The 21,396-nt window shown below is 37.6% G+C and overlaps 1 protein-coding gene across 1 annotated transcript; it reads right to left on the reverse strand.

Moving 5' to 3' along the window:
• Positions 1-49: 49 nt before the first annotated feature.
• Positions 50-19,106, reverse strand: BNC1 (basonuclin zinc finger protein 1). The gene is made up of 5 exons (XM_074917354.1): positions 18,961-19,106; positions 6,379-6,481; positions 5,975-6,210; positions 2,835-4,759; positions 50-784 (listed from the first exon to the last, which is right to left on the reverse strand). The coding sequence occupies exons 1-5, from the start codon at positions 18,967-18,969 to the stop codon at positions 103-105; spliced, it is 2,955 nt and encodes a 984-aa protein (XP_074773455.1). The 5' UTR covers positions 18,970-19,106; the 3' UTR covers positions 50-102.
• Positions 19,107-21,396: the final 2,290 nt, after the last annotated feature.

Raw genomic sequence — 21,396 nt, forward strand, 5'->3', positions numbered from 1 at the left:
AATGGGCTAGAAGCCAAATGAGTTTAAATAAAACTAATGTTAACACATTCCTTAATTGAAATGATTAATTCTTAGCAGAAATAAGTTAAGATCAGCATGATCTTACTGTAGGTGAGTTGGTGACCCAGTCAGACTTTTGTGCAGATTAGGGTTTTGGCTGTGCCTGTTCCGACTGCGAACAGACGAAAACATTGTATTGCAACCTGGGACTTTGCATTTGTGGAGCTGGCGGAGATGAACAGTTTTGTAATGAGCCCTGAAAGTTCCTTTATTACTGTAAGTTTTTTGACATATATGACAAGTTATTGGCAAACTGGAAGGTAAATTTGTAAAGTTTTGATTAGCTTTCTCAATTAAAGTACAGTCTTGGTAGAGTTCATCACCGGGCATTAGGCTGGGTCCTTCACAGCTTTCATCACTATCATCCAAGGGCATGGTGCATATTTCACTTCCTCCGTCAGAATCCCAAGAAGAATGAGCACTGCTCTCAGATTTAATGCTGGAAGTAGTGCTTAGATCCAGAACAGCTCCATCATTCAATGGATCATATCCATAATTCTCAGAACAGGGTTCTCTAATTTTGCTCATTGGAAAAACCAAGCTGCCTGTTCTGTTCATTCCTTTGAAGATTACAGAAGTATGTCCAACATGTTGTTTTAAAGAGACATCTTGACAAAACTCCTTAGCCATGTCTTTCAAGAGGTATGTTGCATTGAAATGGTTGTTGAATTCCAGTGTATCTTTAGTCAGAAGCTTATGATGAAGATTTAGGTTTGAACTATGTCTAGAAGAACAAAGACAAGCTTAGCAAGAAAGTGTTTCGCCTCACTTAACAGCTGTTTCATAATGAAAATTAACAAAGAAAAAAAAATCAATATTTAGTAGCATGCATGAACGGTATAATTCTAATTTGACCAACTGCCACACTGGGAGTGCACACAGATGATTTACACATGTGACTACATATTTGAACTTGCTCGCGTTGGCATATGTAAGAAATAACTCTACAGAAATCAATGTTTCAGATTCTCTCCACTAGATCTAGTGCTGGGCCTAAAAGAGTTGGGAGACAGACTAAAAAGAAACCTGTATACTGAACTGAGATCAGAGAATGGACTGAGGGGGGAAGAAACAAGATTCTTTACCAACGGACAAAGCAGGAAAGGAGTGACACCTGAGTCTGCAAAAAACATTGATGTTCTCAAGTAACTGTAACCAGGTGCCAAGATGCAGCTGTACACATCAGTACAGAGCTTTTCCTTGACAGCATTTCCTTGAAGAAAGGAATATTGCATTTTACGCAACTTGCAGTTTTCGAATGGGCATCTCTGGATTCAGTTTAAAACCACCAAAACATACGAAATCACTGCTTCTCATTGAATACTACCAATCAGTTCACTGGGCACTTCCAATAAACTGAACCTTCTAGCCAGAGCCTGGAAGATAGGGAAAAAATTCATTTTTCCCCTTGCCATCATGGTTTAAGCCAAACCATGAACTGTTCAAAAGGGCACAGAAATATTTTGCAGTTGCAGTCACAGCACTCTATGTTAAAGTCTAGAAACTTCTGCAAAGTTGTTTCAAATAACTAGGGTTTTGCACAAAGCTGGTGAACTTTCTTGTGAGTTGGCTGCTTTTTTTTTTTTTTTTAAATAAACCATCTTCCAAAAGCACCTATGTTAAAACTTAACTGAATATATTGGTGTGGGAAGGAATTTGTGGCATGTGAATGCAGATCTTACTGCTGGCCTTCTTTCCTGTGGCCCATATCATAATTACAGTGGAGAGGAATTCACATCTGGGAAGATGCAGGCAGCAGATCAGGGTATGAAGCCCTGCCAGCAGCAGATGAATCTGTGCATCTCAGATGCAGCGACCAGTCCTCGGAGACTGGCTCATCCTCTCTCTGGACTGCATCAGCTGGCTCCAGTACTCCTAGCAGATTACAGACAATCTAAACCTTGTGTCACTCTGAACCACTATCCAGACATGCTTCTTGCAGCCAAAAGCTGTTGTAACACCGTTACAAGAGAGTTAGAAAACTTACAACGCTTAGTCGCACTTTAACAGGTTTGTTATCCATCACTTATCAATTCAGATACATAACTGATGGTCAACAATAAAGCTTCAGTTCTTGTTTCTCAGCCTATGTGCATAATAGGTTGAAATAAAATGATTTACAGCAACACAATACTGCAGCTAACAGTACACCGAATCAAGCTCATGATGTAGTTTAGGAATTAGTAAGTAATCTCACATAAAAGCACTACCAATGTGGATACACACCAGATAAGTGTTAGTTCAACTAGCACTGTGTAATGTTAGTTTTGTACTGACATAGAGTAATCTTGCTTTTCTTACAGGCTTTTTCTCACCAGTCTGTTCAAAGTCCTTGAGTAAAGCAAGGACAAGGGCAAGCGAAGATTTCCTGAATTGATCTCATTGCTTTTTCATTAAAGAACACTGTATACATTAAAACACACATGAAAGTACATATTAAACATATAAGTCCACACATGCATCTACTGGAAAACTGCTGAATTCATACCCTTGTGGCTTTCCCTTTATGTTCTAAAGTATTCTTTCAACTATTGCAGTCTTTATCAGTTATGAAATTTTCATGGCTTTATTTAATACCTCGTAGTCTAGTGGAAAGGAAATGTTTCTTTCAATGGATTTTCATTTCATGAATGTTCTGATAAGTTATCGTACCTGTTATACGAGGATACACAGAAAATCTTTGCAGGCTCCATTCCTCAAACACTCATTTTAATTTCAAATTAGGCTCCATTGTGATGGTAAAATAAATACAATTTTGTTTATAATTTTCTTACCTGTCTCGACTTCTACGAGAAGGGAAAGCAGCATTACAGCCCTCAACTGTGCAAATATGCATTTCTTTGAGATGTACATTTTTAAAATGCATTTTTACACTGTAAGGGTTTTTAAAAGTCTTCTTACAGATGTCACAATGAAAGCGGCTTTCTTCCTTCTGAATCCCTAGTGCATGTTGACTGACATGATCCATATCTTTAGAGTCTTCAAAACAAGGAATGGCAGCACCCCTGTTTGACAAAGTGCTGAAAAAGCCCCCGGTCAGCAAGTGGTGTTGCAATTCAGGGCAGTCATTTTTAGGAATCCTGCGCTTTGACTGCTCTTTAATATACATGGGGGGTTCAGTCATTGGTTTTATAACATCATTGTGGTGGTGTTCTGGATCTTCATACATAATCTCATGGGAAACTATTTTTAATGGTTGGTTTTCTTCTGGTTTAACCTCTTTCTCACAGTGATGCAATTCATTCTCAGAGATATCCTTGATGTATTTGTTATTTGGCGCAAAGACAGATTCAAAATACTTTGGGCCCTCTACCCCAGAGACAGATTTCCATGAATTACCTGAATGGGGGTGCTTTTCCACCCTGTCGGTCACCCGCTTCTCTATCTTACGCTCACAGGTCTCAAGCTCTCCATCGCTTACCACTTGCAGACGTGTATCATCTTCTGAACTGGCAACATCACTACTTTCATTACGTGTCTCAACAGCTTCTTTCTCTATCTTAATAGGCATACTTGATTTACGTGATTTCTTCTTGGGTAGCATGTCAAATGGCAATTCATTTGAAACAAGCTGCTCTGGTATCGAGGAAGAAACAAGAGGCAGAGAAGGAAGAGTACCTGGAGTATTAGCAAGCTCAGCTGGTGTGACTGGACTACGATAAAAAGGAAGAACAGGCTGCACTGTCTTCAGGTTTGGAAAGAGGACACCATTCTGTCCAATACTGGGAAATCCAGCCTGACCCTTTGAATCTGTACAAGAGCTGGCATAGCTGGTAATAGTTCTGCTATCCGGAGTTAAAATTGTAAATTCTGTCCTTTTACTATCTCCAGATCCAGCAAGGGTCAAACCATTTCTTAGATCTTTATCCCTGTTATTTCTATTCATTGGCATATGGAGTCTGGGGTTAGGATTTGCACTGTGACGATTTCGACTACGCAAAGAGCTAAACACCATATTGCAGCCCTCAATTGTGCATTTGTGCTTTATCTTCAGATGAACGGCATTGTAATGTATTTTCAAAGTACCTTTGTCATAAAACGTCTTTTCACATGCAGTGCAGAAAACACGCCCTTTCCTTGGCCCAGCGCCATTTTTTTCAACAGATTTCATTTTGTTTTCTGGAGATAGTGCTGTCATTTCAAGCTTTGCTGCTGTATTATGTGAACTGGAATCACTTAAAAGGGCATCATCTTCTGTTTTAGTGGTGACATCTGGACCATTTATGCTCTCATTTTCAACTTGAAATGGTGCAGAACTAGAAGTTAAGAAGCTGCTCTCAGAAAATGGTATCTGAACATCTTGTTTAGTTTCATTGCTATGGTCTTGACCTTGGTCAATCAAATGTCTTTCTGGTGGTGAACCTATCAAAGGTGGAGGCACTGGACTGAAAAACTGGAACGGCAGCATGAAAGCCATGTTATTTACAATATTCTCAAAGGGATGAATGTTGGTGGGACTCATTTTGTCCAAGGAAGCAGAAAAATTAGGACTGTGTTGATTGCAGCTCTCAATGAATGCCCTAATATCCAAATTGGCAGTTGGTGGTGGTATTATAATTGATTGCCCTTCTTTTTCTTGAATTGCCATCAACTCTACAATGGACTTAGTTTCTCCGAAACGAAGAAACTGCTGCAAAGTAGCCAGTTCTTCCTCAGTGGTCATTATGCTCCAGTGATCCAGCACCTTTCCTGAAGCATCCTAAAGCCAAAAATATTTAAATGAGTCAGACATTAGTTAAGGCAAACAAAAAACCTCTCTCCCCAGATCTCATTTTTTCAGGGACTAAAAATTCTTCTCTAGCAAAATGATAAAATCATTCTATTTAATGAGAGATTAATACCAATTCTGTGGTAGTTTCTTCCAAATTTTACTACATTGGTGATATTATTTCTTTCTGAACTGACAGTAGTATTTTAAACTATATTTTTCCACAAAAATTAAGTCACGTCATTTGAACAACAGTTAGCATCATGTCAGTACAGACAGCAGAGATGGAGCAATCAGACCAAGATTTAGCTCCTCATTTAAGTCAAGTATTCTTTCATTGCAAGTTTAATAATCTTCCAAGCAAGTAAGATCAGAGAACAAATGAACCTGTATTGATCTATTGCCAGTGTTCACAGAGCACAGCTGTAATTACACTAGAGTGTTGGAGTTCTTTCAAACTCTAGCTATGCCTAACTTTTCCCAATAACTACAATAAATATTTTATCACAGAACATGTATTTGATGGCCTACTGAGATTTTTCACAGTGCATGTAAGAGTTTCTAAGATGATGAAGAACGTAACATTATAAATTTTTCATGTGGTAGAAGTTCAAGGTAATTGATTCCATATTTTTAATCCTAACACTAAAAAGCAAGATTATCAAGACCATTAAATATTGATTCATGTCATAATGTAAGATCATAATGTTACTCTACATAAAAGGTAACTTCCACAGTAGCAAGGAGTAACATCAGTGTAAGCACATAGGGCCAAATTTATCCTTGATGTAGCTCCAGTAAGGTCAGTAGCACTACACCAGAGATGAATATTGTCCCTGGTGTTTAAAATGATGGCAAGTTTATTTGCCAAGATATTATTCTGCTGCATAAAAGTAAACTCACTGTTTAAATAATGCCGGAGCAAATCCTGAAGCCTTTACTTTGATACATTCCCAGCAACTTTTTCTTTTTATCTTGGCTTACCTTTGTTGATTGATTTGAGCAAAGTAGCAAGATTTCAGTTACATCTGACTAAAGAGAGCAATGACCAAAAAATCCACCCTTTCTTTTCTGCCACTAAGCTTGCAAAGTCTGCCTTTCAGGTCACTGCTAATGCATTGTGGACCACTGATAAGATTAAGCTAGACAACATTATGAAATATTACTTAGTTATCGTATTTATATTAAAAAAGCCCCTCTAAATACCTGTAGCACATATCCACGTATATAATCCTGTAGTGTCCAATCCAGAGCATGGAGAATCTGTATCACCTCTTCCTGCTTCAGAACACTGAAAAGCCGATCTAGCAGAATTTTAAGGCGCACAGGAATGGCTTGGGTTCCATACAACATGAGGCTACTAATGTCAAAGACAACATTGGACTGAACTATTTCTACCTGGCTTGATGGGTAGAGGTTGGGAATCCTTAATTTGCTCAGGGCTGAAAATAAAAATCACAAAATAGAAATAAACTTGAGTCACAAGAGATAGGTAAAATTGAATTTAACTAACATCTGGGTGTGTGGGGGGGTGAGGGGTGACACAAAAAGCATGCTATAATGAGGAAGATCCTAAAAGGTTTTATATAGATTGAAAGAAAAAATATTACCATGTGCTACCCATCCATGCCGGCATTGGTCACATTGTCGTTGATTTATTTTCCCAGGTTTGAAACACTGACAACTACAGTTCACAAGAGTGCATCGGATAGCCTGGAAATCAATATAAAGGATGATAGGTAATATATAAGCACTATCTAGAGTGTGCAGATAATACATATACATGACACCCATAAAATCCATATGAAGACAGAGTTAACATACCAGCACATACCTATCAATGTGCAGTGTAAGTAATCCAGGGAAAACCTGAGTTAAGCAAGACTACCTCTGCTTTAAAGAGGATCAGTCACCAGCTAGGACACTAGAATGTTATGAAAGCAAAATATTTAATGACTTATGTAGCAACACTTCCATGGATTTATTTAGGCTGAAGTATCTTTATAACAATAATAAAGTGTTGTTGCGCATTCACCTAAGCTATGATCTTCATGTAAGATCACTTTTTTCAGGAAGGTTTGGGAAAAAAAAAAAAAAAAAAAAAAAAAAAGAGACATACAGATGAAAATCCCAGTCTCCTCAAGTTTTGCTGGAACTCCATACTGCGATATAGGAAGTTCTAGCGAGCAATGCATTAGCTCTGCATAGATGCCATCCCTTACATACAGCAGTATCCACACAGAACATATGTATCCTGTCAAAGATACAAGAGTTCACCAACACTTCTCAGTTACAAAGCTCACCAAAAAGTACTCCAACTCTTCAAAGAAAATTGTGGTCACATTTTGTAAGGGAAAAACTTGAAAGATAGCAGGCAAAATAGAGCACACAAACAGCTAGTAACCAGTTGCACAGTTCAATTTGTGCATCACTTCACTCTCACCAAGGTAATCTACAATGCAAATCAAATTAGTATTCCTACTCAACAGGGCAATACAAACTTGCTTCCTGGAATATATGCTTACTTCTGTATGTGCCCATCTACTGCAGAAGGCAGACAGACAACTTTGAGATCCTAGTTAAAGCTCCATAGGGATTGCTATAGAACAAAGCATTTGCAGGATTCTGCATTGCTTAGACCTCATACTGAGAATAGTTCTTGCATAAATGGAATATTTATTAAGGGAGGAAAAGTGAAGAAATTAATGTGCAGAAAGTCTGCACTGGAATATTAAAAAAAAAAGTTTGATTACGCAATTGTAGCATGTCTGCATTTTTCTGGTTTTAAAACAAAATGTTTTAAAGTACAGAGAGGCAAATATGAAATAAGGCAAAGTTATGAGGTCACTGCTGGCTGCTACTCCTGCTCCTAGGGTCTTGTGCAAAAATGGGACTTCCACTTTTGTATTAATACCCATAGAAAAGCAAGACAAGACTTGATGAAAAAAGTATTGTCTTTTCAATGCAGACATCCCCACATTGGCACTTTTGGAAAACATACAAAGCAGCAAGTTTTTTTGGACAATCAGACTAAGAAAGATGGACACAGGAGATGTTCAAAATGAAAAGGAAATGAGAGAAGGTAGTTTCACTGGGGTTTGCAATAGGCACTTCTTTAGGCTTGAAGAATATGACTCACTCAGGGCAGAAGAGGACACTACATCCAACAGTTTACTACAAACAAGCACGTGCAGGACATTTGGATGCCTAGTGCTTCACATGACAGGACTTGGACCAGGATTTTAAAATCTCAGTAGCTGGTTTATCAAGGAGTTACCTTACATGCACATCTTCAAACTGCAGTGACTTGATGCTGAGATTCATCTGTATTTGAAGGATTGGAACAAGTGGCAACAAGGCTATTGAAATCTCTGAATCACTTTGGCTTTAATCTTTTAAAGGAGCTATTGCAAAATACAGAATTTTTGAGAAAAGCTCTGTGCTCTCCATAAAGTCATAAAATACACATCGATACCCTACACAGTGTGAATTGTTTCACTTTAATGGAGGATATATTTTCACCTAGATGCTAAAATACTTTCATATAACAATAAAAAGCCATAAATTTCTTACGGAAAGGTTGGGAAAAAAGGTGTAGTTGGCTGCTGATTAACTTCTCTCACAGATATCAAGCAATAATTCAAGTCTTCTACCTATGTACATAAACAATATTCTGTGACTTGCACAGACTGAGCCCCTTCCACAGGTGACCCTGCTAGGTTTGGTAAACTATAGTGCATTCCATGAATGCATCTTCTGCAGTCCTTGCAGACAAAATTACAAAAGAGCACTTCCTTTTTCTGCAAGAAGTAACAGAAATATGCACAATGAAAAAAGCTGTCATGATGATAAGTTAATTGAGATTTCAAAATTTTTTTCATTCCTTTTCCTTTGGATATGTTCCACAAACCACTGACCTTTAAAATTATTTTTTCTTCTTAATTTGTGTACTTAAGACAAGAAAGATACACCGCACAAGATTTTGCATTTCATAGCTTAGTGCAAGATCTTTCTTCTATATGGAACATGTATTTATTTTGTCTTTCTGTATGTGTAGAAGATTGCTCATGCAAAAAATCAGAAAGTAAAAGGAGGGCATTTTGTTTTACATATATGAAAATGGCTATTAGAAAGGGAGTAGAGTTTCCTTTCTATTCTAAATATGGAATTGATCCCCCTCTCAAGTCAATACATTACTGCTTCTGGACACCAGTCTTAGATGTAGTTAGCTTGCATCCTGCTAACATATCAAAGGTATGCCCTCAAATCAGGGATCTGCCGCTGACTTAAAAAATTAGTTGCAAGAACCCCTGAGAAGAAACAAGTGTGATTTTCAGGTTGATAGCATTTGCCTTCATTTGTGCTTGTTAGAGTCTGTGCCTCTTAAATTTTGTCTAGCAACGTTGGCATTAATAGTCACAGAGAATATATAACATGGCAAAAGTAACTTTTAAAATAATCAGTGAGTCACAATTCTAAATCTTCATTCATTGTTTAGCTTAAAAAGGCACTTGTCAAAGATGCACGTTTATTATCTCTCAAATTAATTTACATCAGAGTTTAATGAAGAGAAACTTAGCAAAATTTCACAAGATTAATATGCTTGTCTGTTGGCTGTTAATCCTACTATCCTTAATACGCCTATTCTAAGGTACTGTAAGTCTTTTAATGAGTTTTATTTTCCCAACAAGTGGAATGTACACACAATTTCATTCTACAGAACAATAACTTTCTACATTGCATAAATGTAAAGCTTCAAAATTTTAATTAAAGTATTGGAAATGTAGATGGAAATTAAAGTGGAAATTTTTTTAAGTGCAATTCTTTCTTTTAGGTATATTATTTAGTTTCATTTTCCAGAAACATAAGGCAGATGTTTAAAAAAATAAATCTTATGCTATCATCAAGGATTTTGTTATTGCTTTCCAGTCACTCTCTCCATCACAAATGGATCTTTCCAAATGCATTATCAGTAGCACTTTCTTCATTTTTTCAAAAATAGAGTTGAAAATTCTGATCAAAATTTTCTGTGGTTTTCCCAGCATGACTGTGGAAATGTGAACACTGGTTTTATAATACAAATGATTCCTCATTACAAGAGCGACAGATTAACCATTAAACTGTCCACTGAAAAATATCCAACAACTAATGACTGAAAAAAACTTTTGCCTGAAAGTCATGACCGCTGACATCTTTTCTGCCAGATATCAATGTGACTTTGATTATGCTTCAAAAGTTACTGAACGTTTCCTTTGCAACCCAAACACAGCCTTCACAGCTAAACAAAAGCCTAAGCTAATGGGACAGGTTCATTCTGATTCTGGGTATACGATCAGGCTTCATTTCATAAAGCCAGTTTGAGATCATCTATGCTCTCCTAAAGCCTTTGGGGACCTATGCTCACTTGCAACATACTAACAGCAGGTTTAAAAACATGCAGCAAGAGAAGAGTGGTGTAACTCTATCAAAGCTCATTCAGTGTTAAGTGGATTCTGGTCTGACAGCACTTTGGCTTCGGAAATAAATTAAAAAGTAAGTAAATATTGAAGACCCTGTCAGGACCGAATTAGAGATCTCTGCTCATGCTAGAAAGCCGGGCTGGATCTCTGCATGCAGTGGGAGCTGCAAGTACAGACACCGGGAAAATGGAAGAGCAAATCCCAGTTTACCCTGGTAGCATTTAATGTCAGTAATGCACGGGTCAGCACCCTCAGTTGTTTCTGGCATACAAAAAAACCCCCTTGTCTTCTTTGCACAAAGCTACCCCTCACTTTAGAATCTGCCTTTTTTTTTTTTTTTAAGCTACTGCCATCACATGAAGAGCATGAGAGCTTTGCTGCTCTGCTATAAGGATTACTGACAAAATGGTGTCACCAATGCCATGTTACAGGAACATCTTTTCCAAGCAGGGATTAGAAATTCCTATCAGTTTAAAATGCAAGTTTGAAGAAGAAATAGGAGTTACATGAAAGAAATGCGTGAGAGAAACTTTCATTAGATGAGATATAACATATACCACTTTTCATGTCCTTTATTGAGGGCTTCTAGCAGCAAGCCGTATCTCCTATGGCCATCTCACCTTCATTTCCCAGAAAAAGTAATCCCACTGAATATACGAAACCCTCTAAGACACGTGCTCTGGTGAGCACATATCCTATAGGAAAGAACTGGGATATGTCCCATTTCTGCAGAATAGATTTGCAGTGGCTCCACGGTAAGAACACTTGCAGAAGAACAGACAAGATTTATAACGGGAGAAGAAGATCAATTTGTAAAGCATTAGGATTATTTTTTTTCGCTGTCAATCAGCTAAAACATGAAAGCCTTTTTACTTCCTAGAGTACAGGTAACAATTTTCTCACATATTAAGAATAATCCACGGAAATTAAGGTCTCTTTTTGGTTTGTAGAAATAAAACTAAACATGGGACATATGTCTGATTATTAGGAAATATTTTCTTGCTTGAACCTTGGAAAAGTTTTGCTAGGGAAGTAAAGGGATGGATACATTTACCATCTCTTAAAAGTACAGTCCACAGCTAAATCAAAGGCCAAATCCAAATCTATGTGCATCTTTCAGTAAATGAAACAGTAATTATATGAGTGAGAAGTTGCCTTCCTGTTAAATTTGTGTTCTTTCCTGTTTTTACTGTTATCCGTGGGGTTTCTTGCCGTTGCAAAGCTTAAATAAGGCTTCCTTTTTCATCACCTAGTTATATTTGATTACTTCTGCATTTGAATCATTTGAACAGCCACTGAAAGCAGAGACAAATTAAAAAACCCTTATCTTAAGCATCTCTGCCAATGCTGTACTTTTCCACATCATACAATAAGCAAAGCTTTGCTTTGTCCATTTTTTTGTCAGGCAACTTTTGACACTTCCTCTAGGGATATATTCCACTTATATAAATAACACTGTCTGTCAGTTTTATCATGATTTAAAACAAGTTCTCAATTTACATTTTGCCCACCTTACTTGCAGTGTACCACAACCCAAATGTGCCTATCTGTATCACACTAATAATATTTGTTTTTTTCATCTGTCCCACATACATCTGTATCCACCCTGACCACTTTATAGTACATATTTAGCCCTTGTACATGTTCTTCCTAAACACAGACTTCAGTTTTTGATACCCTGTTGAGCTCCCTGCAGTTTACTGGAACTAAAATATATTCCAGTATATTCCAAGTACAATCACAAAAGGCGTTGGGCTACTCCAAATGGTGTGAGTACTTGCTGAAGACATAGCCCAACAATCAAGTCTAAACTGCATGCAGGTATTATATCTGTTAGAGTTTAGATTAGGCATCTTATATCTCTATTGTTCCTTGGAAGTTTCAATGTATTCCAAGTTTAGTAAGGCTATGAATTCCATCTGCCTGTAGAGAAAATTAGGAGGGCCCCTGCAGCATCTTCAAGGAAAGGCTCTGGGCCATTTTCTTCTTCCTGACATGCTCACTTCAAAGAGGAAACAGGATGCCTGGAGGATGGACAGAATATGGAAACCCTTCACTCCCTGTAAGTAGAGCTGGGAGGACACACAGGGAACAGGGTAAAGGGAGACACCAAGCAACAGTGCACCGAAACGCACTTACATGTGCACAGGTCCGATGGCAAGGCCTGTTTGGGAGTTTCTCTGCACAAAGTAGACTTGGCCCAAGCTACAACTTGCACATGTTCAGCTCAGTATTGTGTTATCTTCTGTCAGCTGTTTAAGGTTCTCAGGTACGGCTGAAGTCAAAGCTGTACTGTTACGCACCACCAACAGTATAGGTACACTGCCTGCCTTAACAACCTCAGCCCTTGAAACAAAGAGATTTCCATTCATGTACATTTATGCCTACTCAAGTACATTTGGTTGTGGCAAGTTCTGCTGTTTCTATACTGAAGTTTAAAAATACTTAGGACTAAAATAAATAATTACTTAAAATTATTAAAACAAGGAAGAGGTCCTTATGAGATTTCTAATTATATCAGACTGAATGCTGCACACACTAGTTCCACAGTCTTACCTTACTTTGTAAGAAACCTTTTTTGTAACAGCTGTCATTAATACAGTTATTTAATAAACACAGTAAGTAGAAACAAACATATTTCATGAGAAGCAAACAAGCCTTACAGTCTGTTGTATCCAAAAAACAGTCTGGTATCTTCCTCATTTTCAGCTTTTAATTAAGTAGAGAAAAGTTGCACAGGGATGTGACAGAGTAAACAGCACTGGCCAAATAGCTCCAACCTTCTCCATTAACAGACATGTTTAAATGATGATGATTTAGATGATTCATTTGACAAACTGCTTATTAGTAAAATAATTTAGCAAAATTCTTGTCTCCTGCTTAAGAAACCAACTAGGAGAGAGATGGGAAAGATGGAGATGGGCCACAACTTGCCTTTTACAGTGCCACTGGACATGAAGTTACACTCACAACTCAGTTCCTAAATCCCTGACGGCTCCTCAAAAACTGGGCTGGTTTTCATACACACCAACCATGTATGCTCCTACGAAGCTCAGGAGGTGCAAGACGCTTTGGAAAACCCAGACAAAAAGCTTTTGTTTCAGAGGCCAAAACATGGATTTAGGAGTTAAATCAACAACTACTGTGCTGAAAATTTTGGCTGGTGCTGATACCACTCAACTCCTACTTATCCCTTCTCTGTGGGGAAATCATGTTATGATTTTTACTCCTAAAAGAACACAAAGGCCACAAGTTGAATACATTTTCTAGATAAGACCACAGAATACATCCCATTAATTATCTGGATCCTTATGTATATATTCATATTGTTTATTTGGGGTCAGATACCAAAACCTGACCTCCTTTTAAACAGCCACAGCCTGAAAATACATGTAAACAGAGTATTTACAACCCAGATCCTGCAGTAAGTTGCATTACCCCATTACCCTCTCCCTCAGTGGGGCTGAACAGAGACAATTTTGCCCTAGAATTTGATAAAATCTCTCTCTTGTGGGTGCAGTTGAGCACCTTGAAATGAAAATGTTTAATTGTCCTTGTAATAATTGACTAAAACATCCTCAAAAACAGAAAAAAAGTGAGGGGGGAGTGAAAAAGCTCGGTTAAGATGGAATTGAAATTAGATAATACCTTCACACGATGGCACCACCCTGTCAAATGAACCATGCTTGTGGATTTAAAAGACAGTTTTAGCTGGCTACTGAATTATGGACCATGCCGCCGCTTGGTTAAAAAGTTTTTCTAACTGAGAACGGTCCTGAGAGTGAGAAGCTGAGATAAAAGACTAAACAAACTACAGACTCACAACCCTAGAGCCAGTTCAGGCTCAGCGGCAGCTCTGGGCAGCCAGGAGCACTGGGCAGTCTCGGGCAATGCAGCTGGGCGAGGAAGCAGAAGGGAGCTCTTTCTGAGAAAGGCAAAACGCTACAATGCCAAACTTTAATCACAGCATAACTTGTGGGATGAAAATCACTCCTCATGCATGTCACTTACCCTAAAGGGCCCCTTAGGGCAACTCTTGTTAATGGCACTGTCAAAATAATTATAAAGAGAAAAGAATGTGCGTGGTGTGTGTGTGTGAGCACACACACTCAGACTGCTACTCTTTAAACAAAAAGCACTGGACAGTAAAACTTAATTTTGTTGTTCAGCAACGTGCTTGTAGATACACTGGCTTACGCCGCAATTAATCTCACTTGTTAACAACAGGTGTGTGCTGACAGACAGCTTGGTCAAACTCTGGAATGTATTTAGATCCTCTTCTGCCGTTTGGTTTGGAAAAGAAAACAAGAAATACAAATTGAGGAATGAAACATGTCACATTATCATTATCTTTTAGTTGTTATTTACTTCTGATTCTGAAACAGACTACAATGCTACAGTTCCTGGGGTATACCTGCCCCAGCGTGCGTAGGTCAGAAACATTTTGCTGAGTATTAAGCAGTGTCTATCACAAGACATTGAAGTAGCTTCCCTTTTTAATAAATTTACAGGAAAAATCGTTCTTATTAGTGCTTTTCAAAAATGAGTAACAGATTGCTGCATACTGATGACAAAAACTGCTCAGGCTTTAGGGGTAAAGATAAGTCACTGGATAGAAATGGTGTGAAATTTCTCATGGTAAAGCACTAGACGCTATTTAATCTAGCAAATAAAGTGTGCACATAACTATTTATCCGTATTGACATGCTATGCACACCACGTTAAATTCTGAAACTACAGACCTATCCATGAATTGAAGTTTAATTAAATATTTAAGTCCAAGCTCTACATTAGCAAGAAACTGTTATAAACACAAATGCACCAAGTATAAGAGAAACGCAGAATATTAGCATAAATCAACTGCAAGCCCTTTAAAATATGTTTTTAACTCTTTACCTAGTTTACAAAATGTTATACGTGCAATGTGGGTGAGTTAATGTTTCAAAGACAATTCTAACTTTTTCAGCTCCTCACACCGCTGCTTAACTCTTAAAGCCATAAAATATGCATGCTTAAATTTTTTCCTTTTTTCCTATTACAGAGCAAAGACACAGATTAAAGAATAAAAGAAAAATAACAGCTCTCTGAAATATTTAGCGTTACACAATTTCATTTAATGCAATTTCATAAATTTTAAACCCAAACAGCATTGGTACATATACGCATGATACTATCTATGGTGCTACACTTACGCAATATTTTATGCAACAGCGTAGCTCCATTGGTAATTTCACAATTTAAAACTTAGTATTCCTTTTTATTGAACACAGATGAGTAAATTTTTAATTGACTTTCAGACATCAGCTACTTTCAAATGAAAAAATACCAACTTCTCACTGATAATCACCTATATTTGAAATTTGAAGTCAAAAGTTTCCATTTTGCCTTTTTTTTTTTCCTCCGTGTTTAAATAAACAATCCTACCATGGTTTTAAAGCGTGGAATGAAAATGTCATTGTTCTTTATTCTAAAATGACTGAAGTCTTTTAGAAATTGTCAGTTTTCCTCATTCCTTCAACAATTTTTTTTTTTTGAGTCTGAATATTGAAATTTCAGTCCCTAAGAAGATTTTTTAGATAGTGATTAGCAACACAATGCTATGAAATAAAAACTAAAAAGCAGAAAGGTGATTACACTTGCTGTAAAACTTAAGCTGTAGCATCTGCTAGGACAAAAACTGCTGGCTGCCCAGCACATAGGAACTGTGAGTGTTCCTGCACCACTGAAGCCAGGAAGGGCAAGAGATGACCCAAAGGGCCAAAACAATAGTTTTTCTTCCCTGCATTTGGTGGATGATTTGCTGGAATAATGAATTCGAGATCCATACCTAAATTTTAGCTCAAATCCGTATGTAAAATGTTTACTAAATGCCAAATCACACAAAAAGTACTTTTAACACATGTATAGGTAGAAAAACTCTAAAATAAAATTAGATTACTTTTGTTCTTATCAGAGGTGTATTTAATATTATCACAATGCAGACTTTATTACTGAAATCAGAATAAATCACTGCCTTGTTTGATTGGAAATGGAATGACATGCTCAATGCTGTATGAACAGATTTTTTAACAACATCAATGAACAGGCACAGAAGCTGGAAGTCAAGTAATTTGGTATCAAAACGCCAAACCTTGCTGCAGCCTAAGTATGCAGAGTTTCATCTCAGCTGCAGTAAAGCCCATGAAGTGGCCCAACATTTGTAATAATTTTTCCTGTTTCTGTGAAGATTGAGATCTCCTGCAGGTTTGAATATGTTTGCAGATACCATTATTTTTAGGGTTCTGAATATGTTGTATATGGTACAATAGTTCAAAGAATAAACAGAACAATTACTTTTTAAAAAACTAGCAAACAAAAATCCATATATTAAGTATAACAAAAATGTATTTTTCATAACATAAGGTTACTTTTTATATGTTCACCTATTGTTAAAGTCTGATTAAGCTGCAAACTACTAAAAACTCTAGAGTTTAATTCAAACAGAAATGCACAATTATACTGATTATAAAGAAAACTTCCTAGCATTATATACATAATGGTAAATAGATCTGATGGAATATACATGATACGTTCTTTGAAAGTCCGTATTTCTTCCCTTTTCTGTAGAAGAAGCACTTAGAAATGTATTCTTTAGTGTATATTTTTCTAATCACTAGAACAAAAGAAAACCTACACGCACTGTTGTTAGTAGTTAAAAATAATGCTAGTCCTACTTTGCACCATGACCTGTAGTGGAGTGAGGCTCCCCACCTCCCACTCCTCCAGCACTGAGAGCTGAGCCACAGTTTCAGTATTTTAAAACCAAAGTACAGAAATAGAGACTCTTGTCTAACACAGCTTGCATATTTTTCAGCAAACTGCAGTAAACAGGACTGTATTTTCCAAAAGGCTGTTAAAAATAGAATCATATGATCTTTTCCCACCTAGAATTGTATCCTTACAATTAAAGACTATTAGCTGGCATCCCTTTTAACCGTCAAACTCAGACAGTGGCAGTTCTATAGCCACAAAGAGAAGCAGTAAATGAGAAGAACATGTTACTACACTGCATTTGAGAAAGTTTGGCTCCAAGCTATGCACTGATTAATATCAGATCTCCTTCTTTACTTGCCTCTTGACAATCTTGTCACATCTGGCTGACAAATCCTTACAAGCTTATCCAAACCAAGGCAGCCCAGATCATGCTCCGGGAGTAGCTTGAAGGAAGCGGCAACACCAGCCATGCACTGATGTGCCATCATGAAACTAATGAAGCTGACTTCACTTGCAGACTGCAAGAACACGAAGAAACACAACATGCCTCAAGGTTTTGCAACATAACGCAGAGTTAGCTCACCAAAAGATAAGACAAACAATCAGCTCCCGAGGTTCAAGAAGCCAAGTAGTTACATGAATTACAAAAATTTATATAGAAATCACTTGAACAACAATCTCAACTAAACGAGCACAATAAACTCCAACTTCGGATCAGATGTGAAAATTGACTGCTAAATGCCTTTCAAACAATGGTTTGTTTTAAATTAAAACAAAACCACTTTATTTCATTTTTTTCTCTCCCACATCCCCAAAATATCAGAATGTTGCCTGGCTCCCAGGTTACTCAAACTGAAAAACACTAAAAAAAAAAAAAAAAAAAAAGAAAGAGGAGGGAAAAGAGAAATGGTGTCACTTTTTATCCACAGGATTTTACAGACGGATAAACCACTGCCTGTGTGTACCAGAAGTCCTCCCCTGGGTTAGCGATCTGCCCTCTCCTCATTTTTAAACCAAGGATTCGTAACACAGAGGACTAGAAGTATTTGGCCAATTAATAAACCAGAAAGTAAAATGCTGCATCTTAAACACATCTAACAAAACCTCATTATGTATGAGCTGACAATTAAATCATTATTATTTTTCTATGTGATGAGAAAAAAAATCAAAATAAATTAAATAAGCGTTTTGTATTCTGATACAGTTAATCTATTAATTAGTGCAACAGATTTAAAAAACCAGACACCCCCCATATACACACTCACTCATTCCCCCCCTCAATTGTGTCGTGTCCATCCCCCCCGTCCGTGGTTCCCCCCCCCAAATACAAACAGATTGATCCTAAGAAAAAAATTACTGGCCTTATTTGCTGGATGCTAAATAGTCAACAATAAACTGTATACAAAGGGCATACATTAGACTCCACTTTAGTGGTAATTTCTAAAGAACTTCGTAGTGAAATTACATTGTTGTCTGCTCTCCAGTGCATTTATACGTCATGATAATGATAATGTATCTGCTTAAAGCACTTGACTCAGAACACATCTGAGTCACAAATCACGGATTTTATTGCTATTAATGTATATTGAGGACTTGTACAATTAAACATTGTCAAGTATTTATGATTTACATGCTACTACTTCAATTGGAAAACAATTACACAAGTGATGGCTCTGCTTATTATAATCAGACTGCAATTCTGCATTACTTACTGTAGAACAGAAAAGTCATACAGTTGTTTACAGTGCACAGCAGAAAGAAAAACAGGATTTTTTACATAAACTAGTTTTCTACTTCCACAGTATCTTTTTGTAATTAAGAAATGGAGAGCACAGCTCCCTACAGCTCTCATCTCCATTGTTCATTACCCAAAACAACACCATTGCAAAATTTTTTTATATCTCCACAGTCCATAACCACAAGTAAAAGTTGCACAGTGAAAATACACATTCATACAGAACTGCAAAGAACTTTCCTTACCTCAGACATTCTTACTGTGCTTATGTTTCCAGAGCTATAAAACAGTTTCCCATTCCCTCAGTGAGTTGTACAAAGAAGTACTGGAAACACTCCTGCCTGTACAAGTACTAAGGCAGAACCATCACACGCCTCTTTACTCTTGTCTGACTCTGAGCACCTCAAGGTCTGATGTATGCTCAGGCTGTGCACAGGGGAGTGAAATAAGATCCTCCCCCTTGGTGTTCTCCAGACCTACAGTACGAAGTTGTGTCTGCCTCTCACCTCTGCAGCCAGCTCTCACCTCGCTGCCCCGGAGTGGTGTGCTCCAGCGTGCTCCTCCAGTCGCAGGGCAGTCCCCTCACAGCTGGCTTGAAGAGGGCATGACACTCATCTTTCACAGAGATTTGATCAAAAGGAGTCACGGAGGCTTGAGGCGCTCCTAATGCAGTGCGAGGAGATTCTACCTCTGCTCTGGCAGCCTAAGTAATGCATTAAATCAATGCAGCTGACCTAAGGCCTATTACAGGGTTTTTTTTTTTTTCTTCTCAGAGTGTACAACTATCTGCAAATAAGCTATGAGGTACTGATGATTAAAATTACTTATTTTTAGCATCAGAGTGTTGTTTTTCAAATTGCAGCTGCTGTGTTTTTTTTTTTTTCCTTTTTAAACATTTGCAGGTCTCAAAGGTTCACCGAGTGGGGTGTGTATTTTTTAAAGTTAAAACATTTCCCCCTATCAACTTACTTTTGAGTTAGGGCTGAATTTTATTTCTTTTTATGAAGTTGAAGCTTCCTATTAAGAGAAATACAGGTCATAAAGACAGGAGAAGAATTACTTTCCAGTAATTGGGGCAAAATCTGGTTTCAGTTATTCAGGTGTTGGGTTGCATTCATGAGTTAGAGCAGAATTTTTGTCATAGTCATTTCTCACCTATTTAAAAAAAAAAAAAAAGAAAACATGAACAAAACACTTCTCCCCTCCTCTTTACTGTACTTTTGCCTCCTGTAGATAATTTCTTGGCACTCTCCTAACCTGGGAATACACTGTACTACACTCAGAGCTAGACATGAGCAAGTCACATTGAACTCAGTGGGAATCCTTGTAGGAACATACCAGGACAGTATTTGACCAGATGAATACCTGTAATCCCATAGGAAAGACAGCAGGAAATAAGATAGCTGAAGGGAGAAGATGGCTAACGTGTTATTATTGTTGGTTAATTTGTTGTCTTCTAATCCTATTTACTATTTGCTAGGTACACACACAGTGCTTAAAGAGAAAACCTAATTTACATTTTACTAAATACTAGAGTACAGTTAATGTTAACTTCCCAGCAGTAGCTGGAACCAGGCCAGGATAAAGCCAATGGGATACCAGAATCTGGTCCCATAGAGCATGACATGAAGCATATGCTTTCCCTAAATCCCTAGGTTTCTCCACACTATACCTTATTTCTCCCACTGAGCTATTGAACAACACTGAAAAACAAAGAGGGGGATTTAGTTTCATAGTATGGTCTGCCAGGTACTTCTGCCAAAAGACACTGCAGTGTGAAAAAAGTCATCCACTGACAGAGGCTTGGTCCTTCCCCAGCAGAGCTCTAAATGGGGGCTCCAGTGCCACCTCTGCCCCTTGAAACATTCCGGGGCTCTTCTCTCTTGGGCACGTGGGGCAGCTACACAGAGATTATCAGCAGTAAAATGTGGAAAAAAAAGCCTGAAAAGTCATGGCCAACGTCATGCTATTTGAGGTGATTCTTAACAGCAGTGTTTTAAAAGCGTACGTTTTGTGATGAAGACAAAACCTAACTGCTCTCTCACGATGATAACTCAAAGCCAAAGGCACACCTTGTTACTAAAATCTTATTTCCTTCTTAATGAAATAAGCAGCGATGTAACTAAAAAGGACTCCACCTGATTGAGAATTCTGTAACAAAAGTGGGAAGAATGGCTTAAGATTACATAAACTGCCAGAAGCTCTGAACTGACTTCAAAATGATAAGTGACTAAAACTTAGATGTGTGGAGAGCTGCTCTCCCCTCTAGCCAGTTCCCAGGAAAAACCTATTTACTAGTTATCTGCCATTTGCCTGGAAGATGATAATTCTTATTAAATGGGCTAACTATCCATAGCAAACAATTTAAGACCAATTTACTTTTTTCTTAATTAATTATCTACTAACAGTCTTTTCTTTTAAGCATTATTTTCATTATTCGAGCTTTTTCAATGAATATTTTATGGGAAGATATTCATGCCCTGCTCTTTTTAAACTATTCACTATTACTGATCAGCAATTTTCCAGCATTTTACTATCTGTGTATCTTAGCAAAATCCAACGATCTCTAGCATAGTGTGACATGTGCAAGGCACAGTTTATATCTACAGGTCAACTTTTAAAGAAATACTGGCACATTAACAGTGTTTTCAGTAATTTCAGCTGATTCACAGTTCAAGCTT

The sequence above is a fragment of the Athene noctua genome, chromosome 13 (genome assembly GCF_965140245.1).
Source record: "Athene noctua chromosome 13, bAthNoc1.hap1.1, whole genome shotgun sequence".
In the NCBI taxonomy this organism is placed as follows: domain Eukaryota; kingdom Metazoa; phylum Chordata; class Aves; order Strigiformes; family Strigidae; genus Athene; species Athene noctua.

Coding starts and splice junctions, on each gene's coding strand:
- BNC1 (XM_074917354.1), bottom strand. Junction 6,211..6,378: donor GCATGGATGGGTAGCACATG/GTAATATTTTTT, acceptor TTTTATTTTCAG/CCCTGAGCAAATTAAGGATT. Junction 4,760..5,974: donor TACGTGGATATGTGCTACAG/GTATTTAGAGGG, acceptor TTTTGGCTTTAG/GATGCTTCAGGAAAGGTGCT.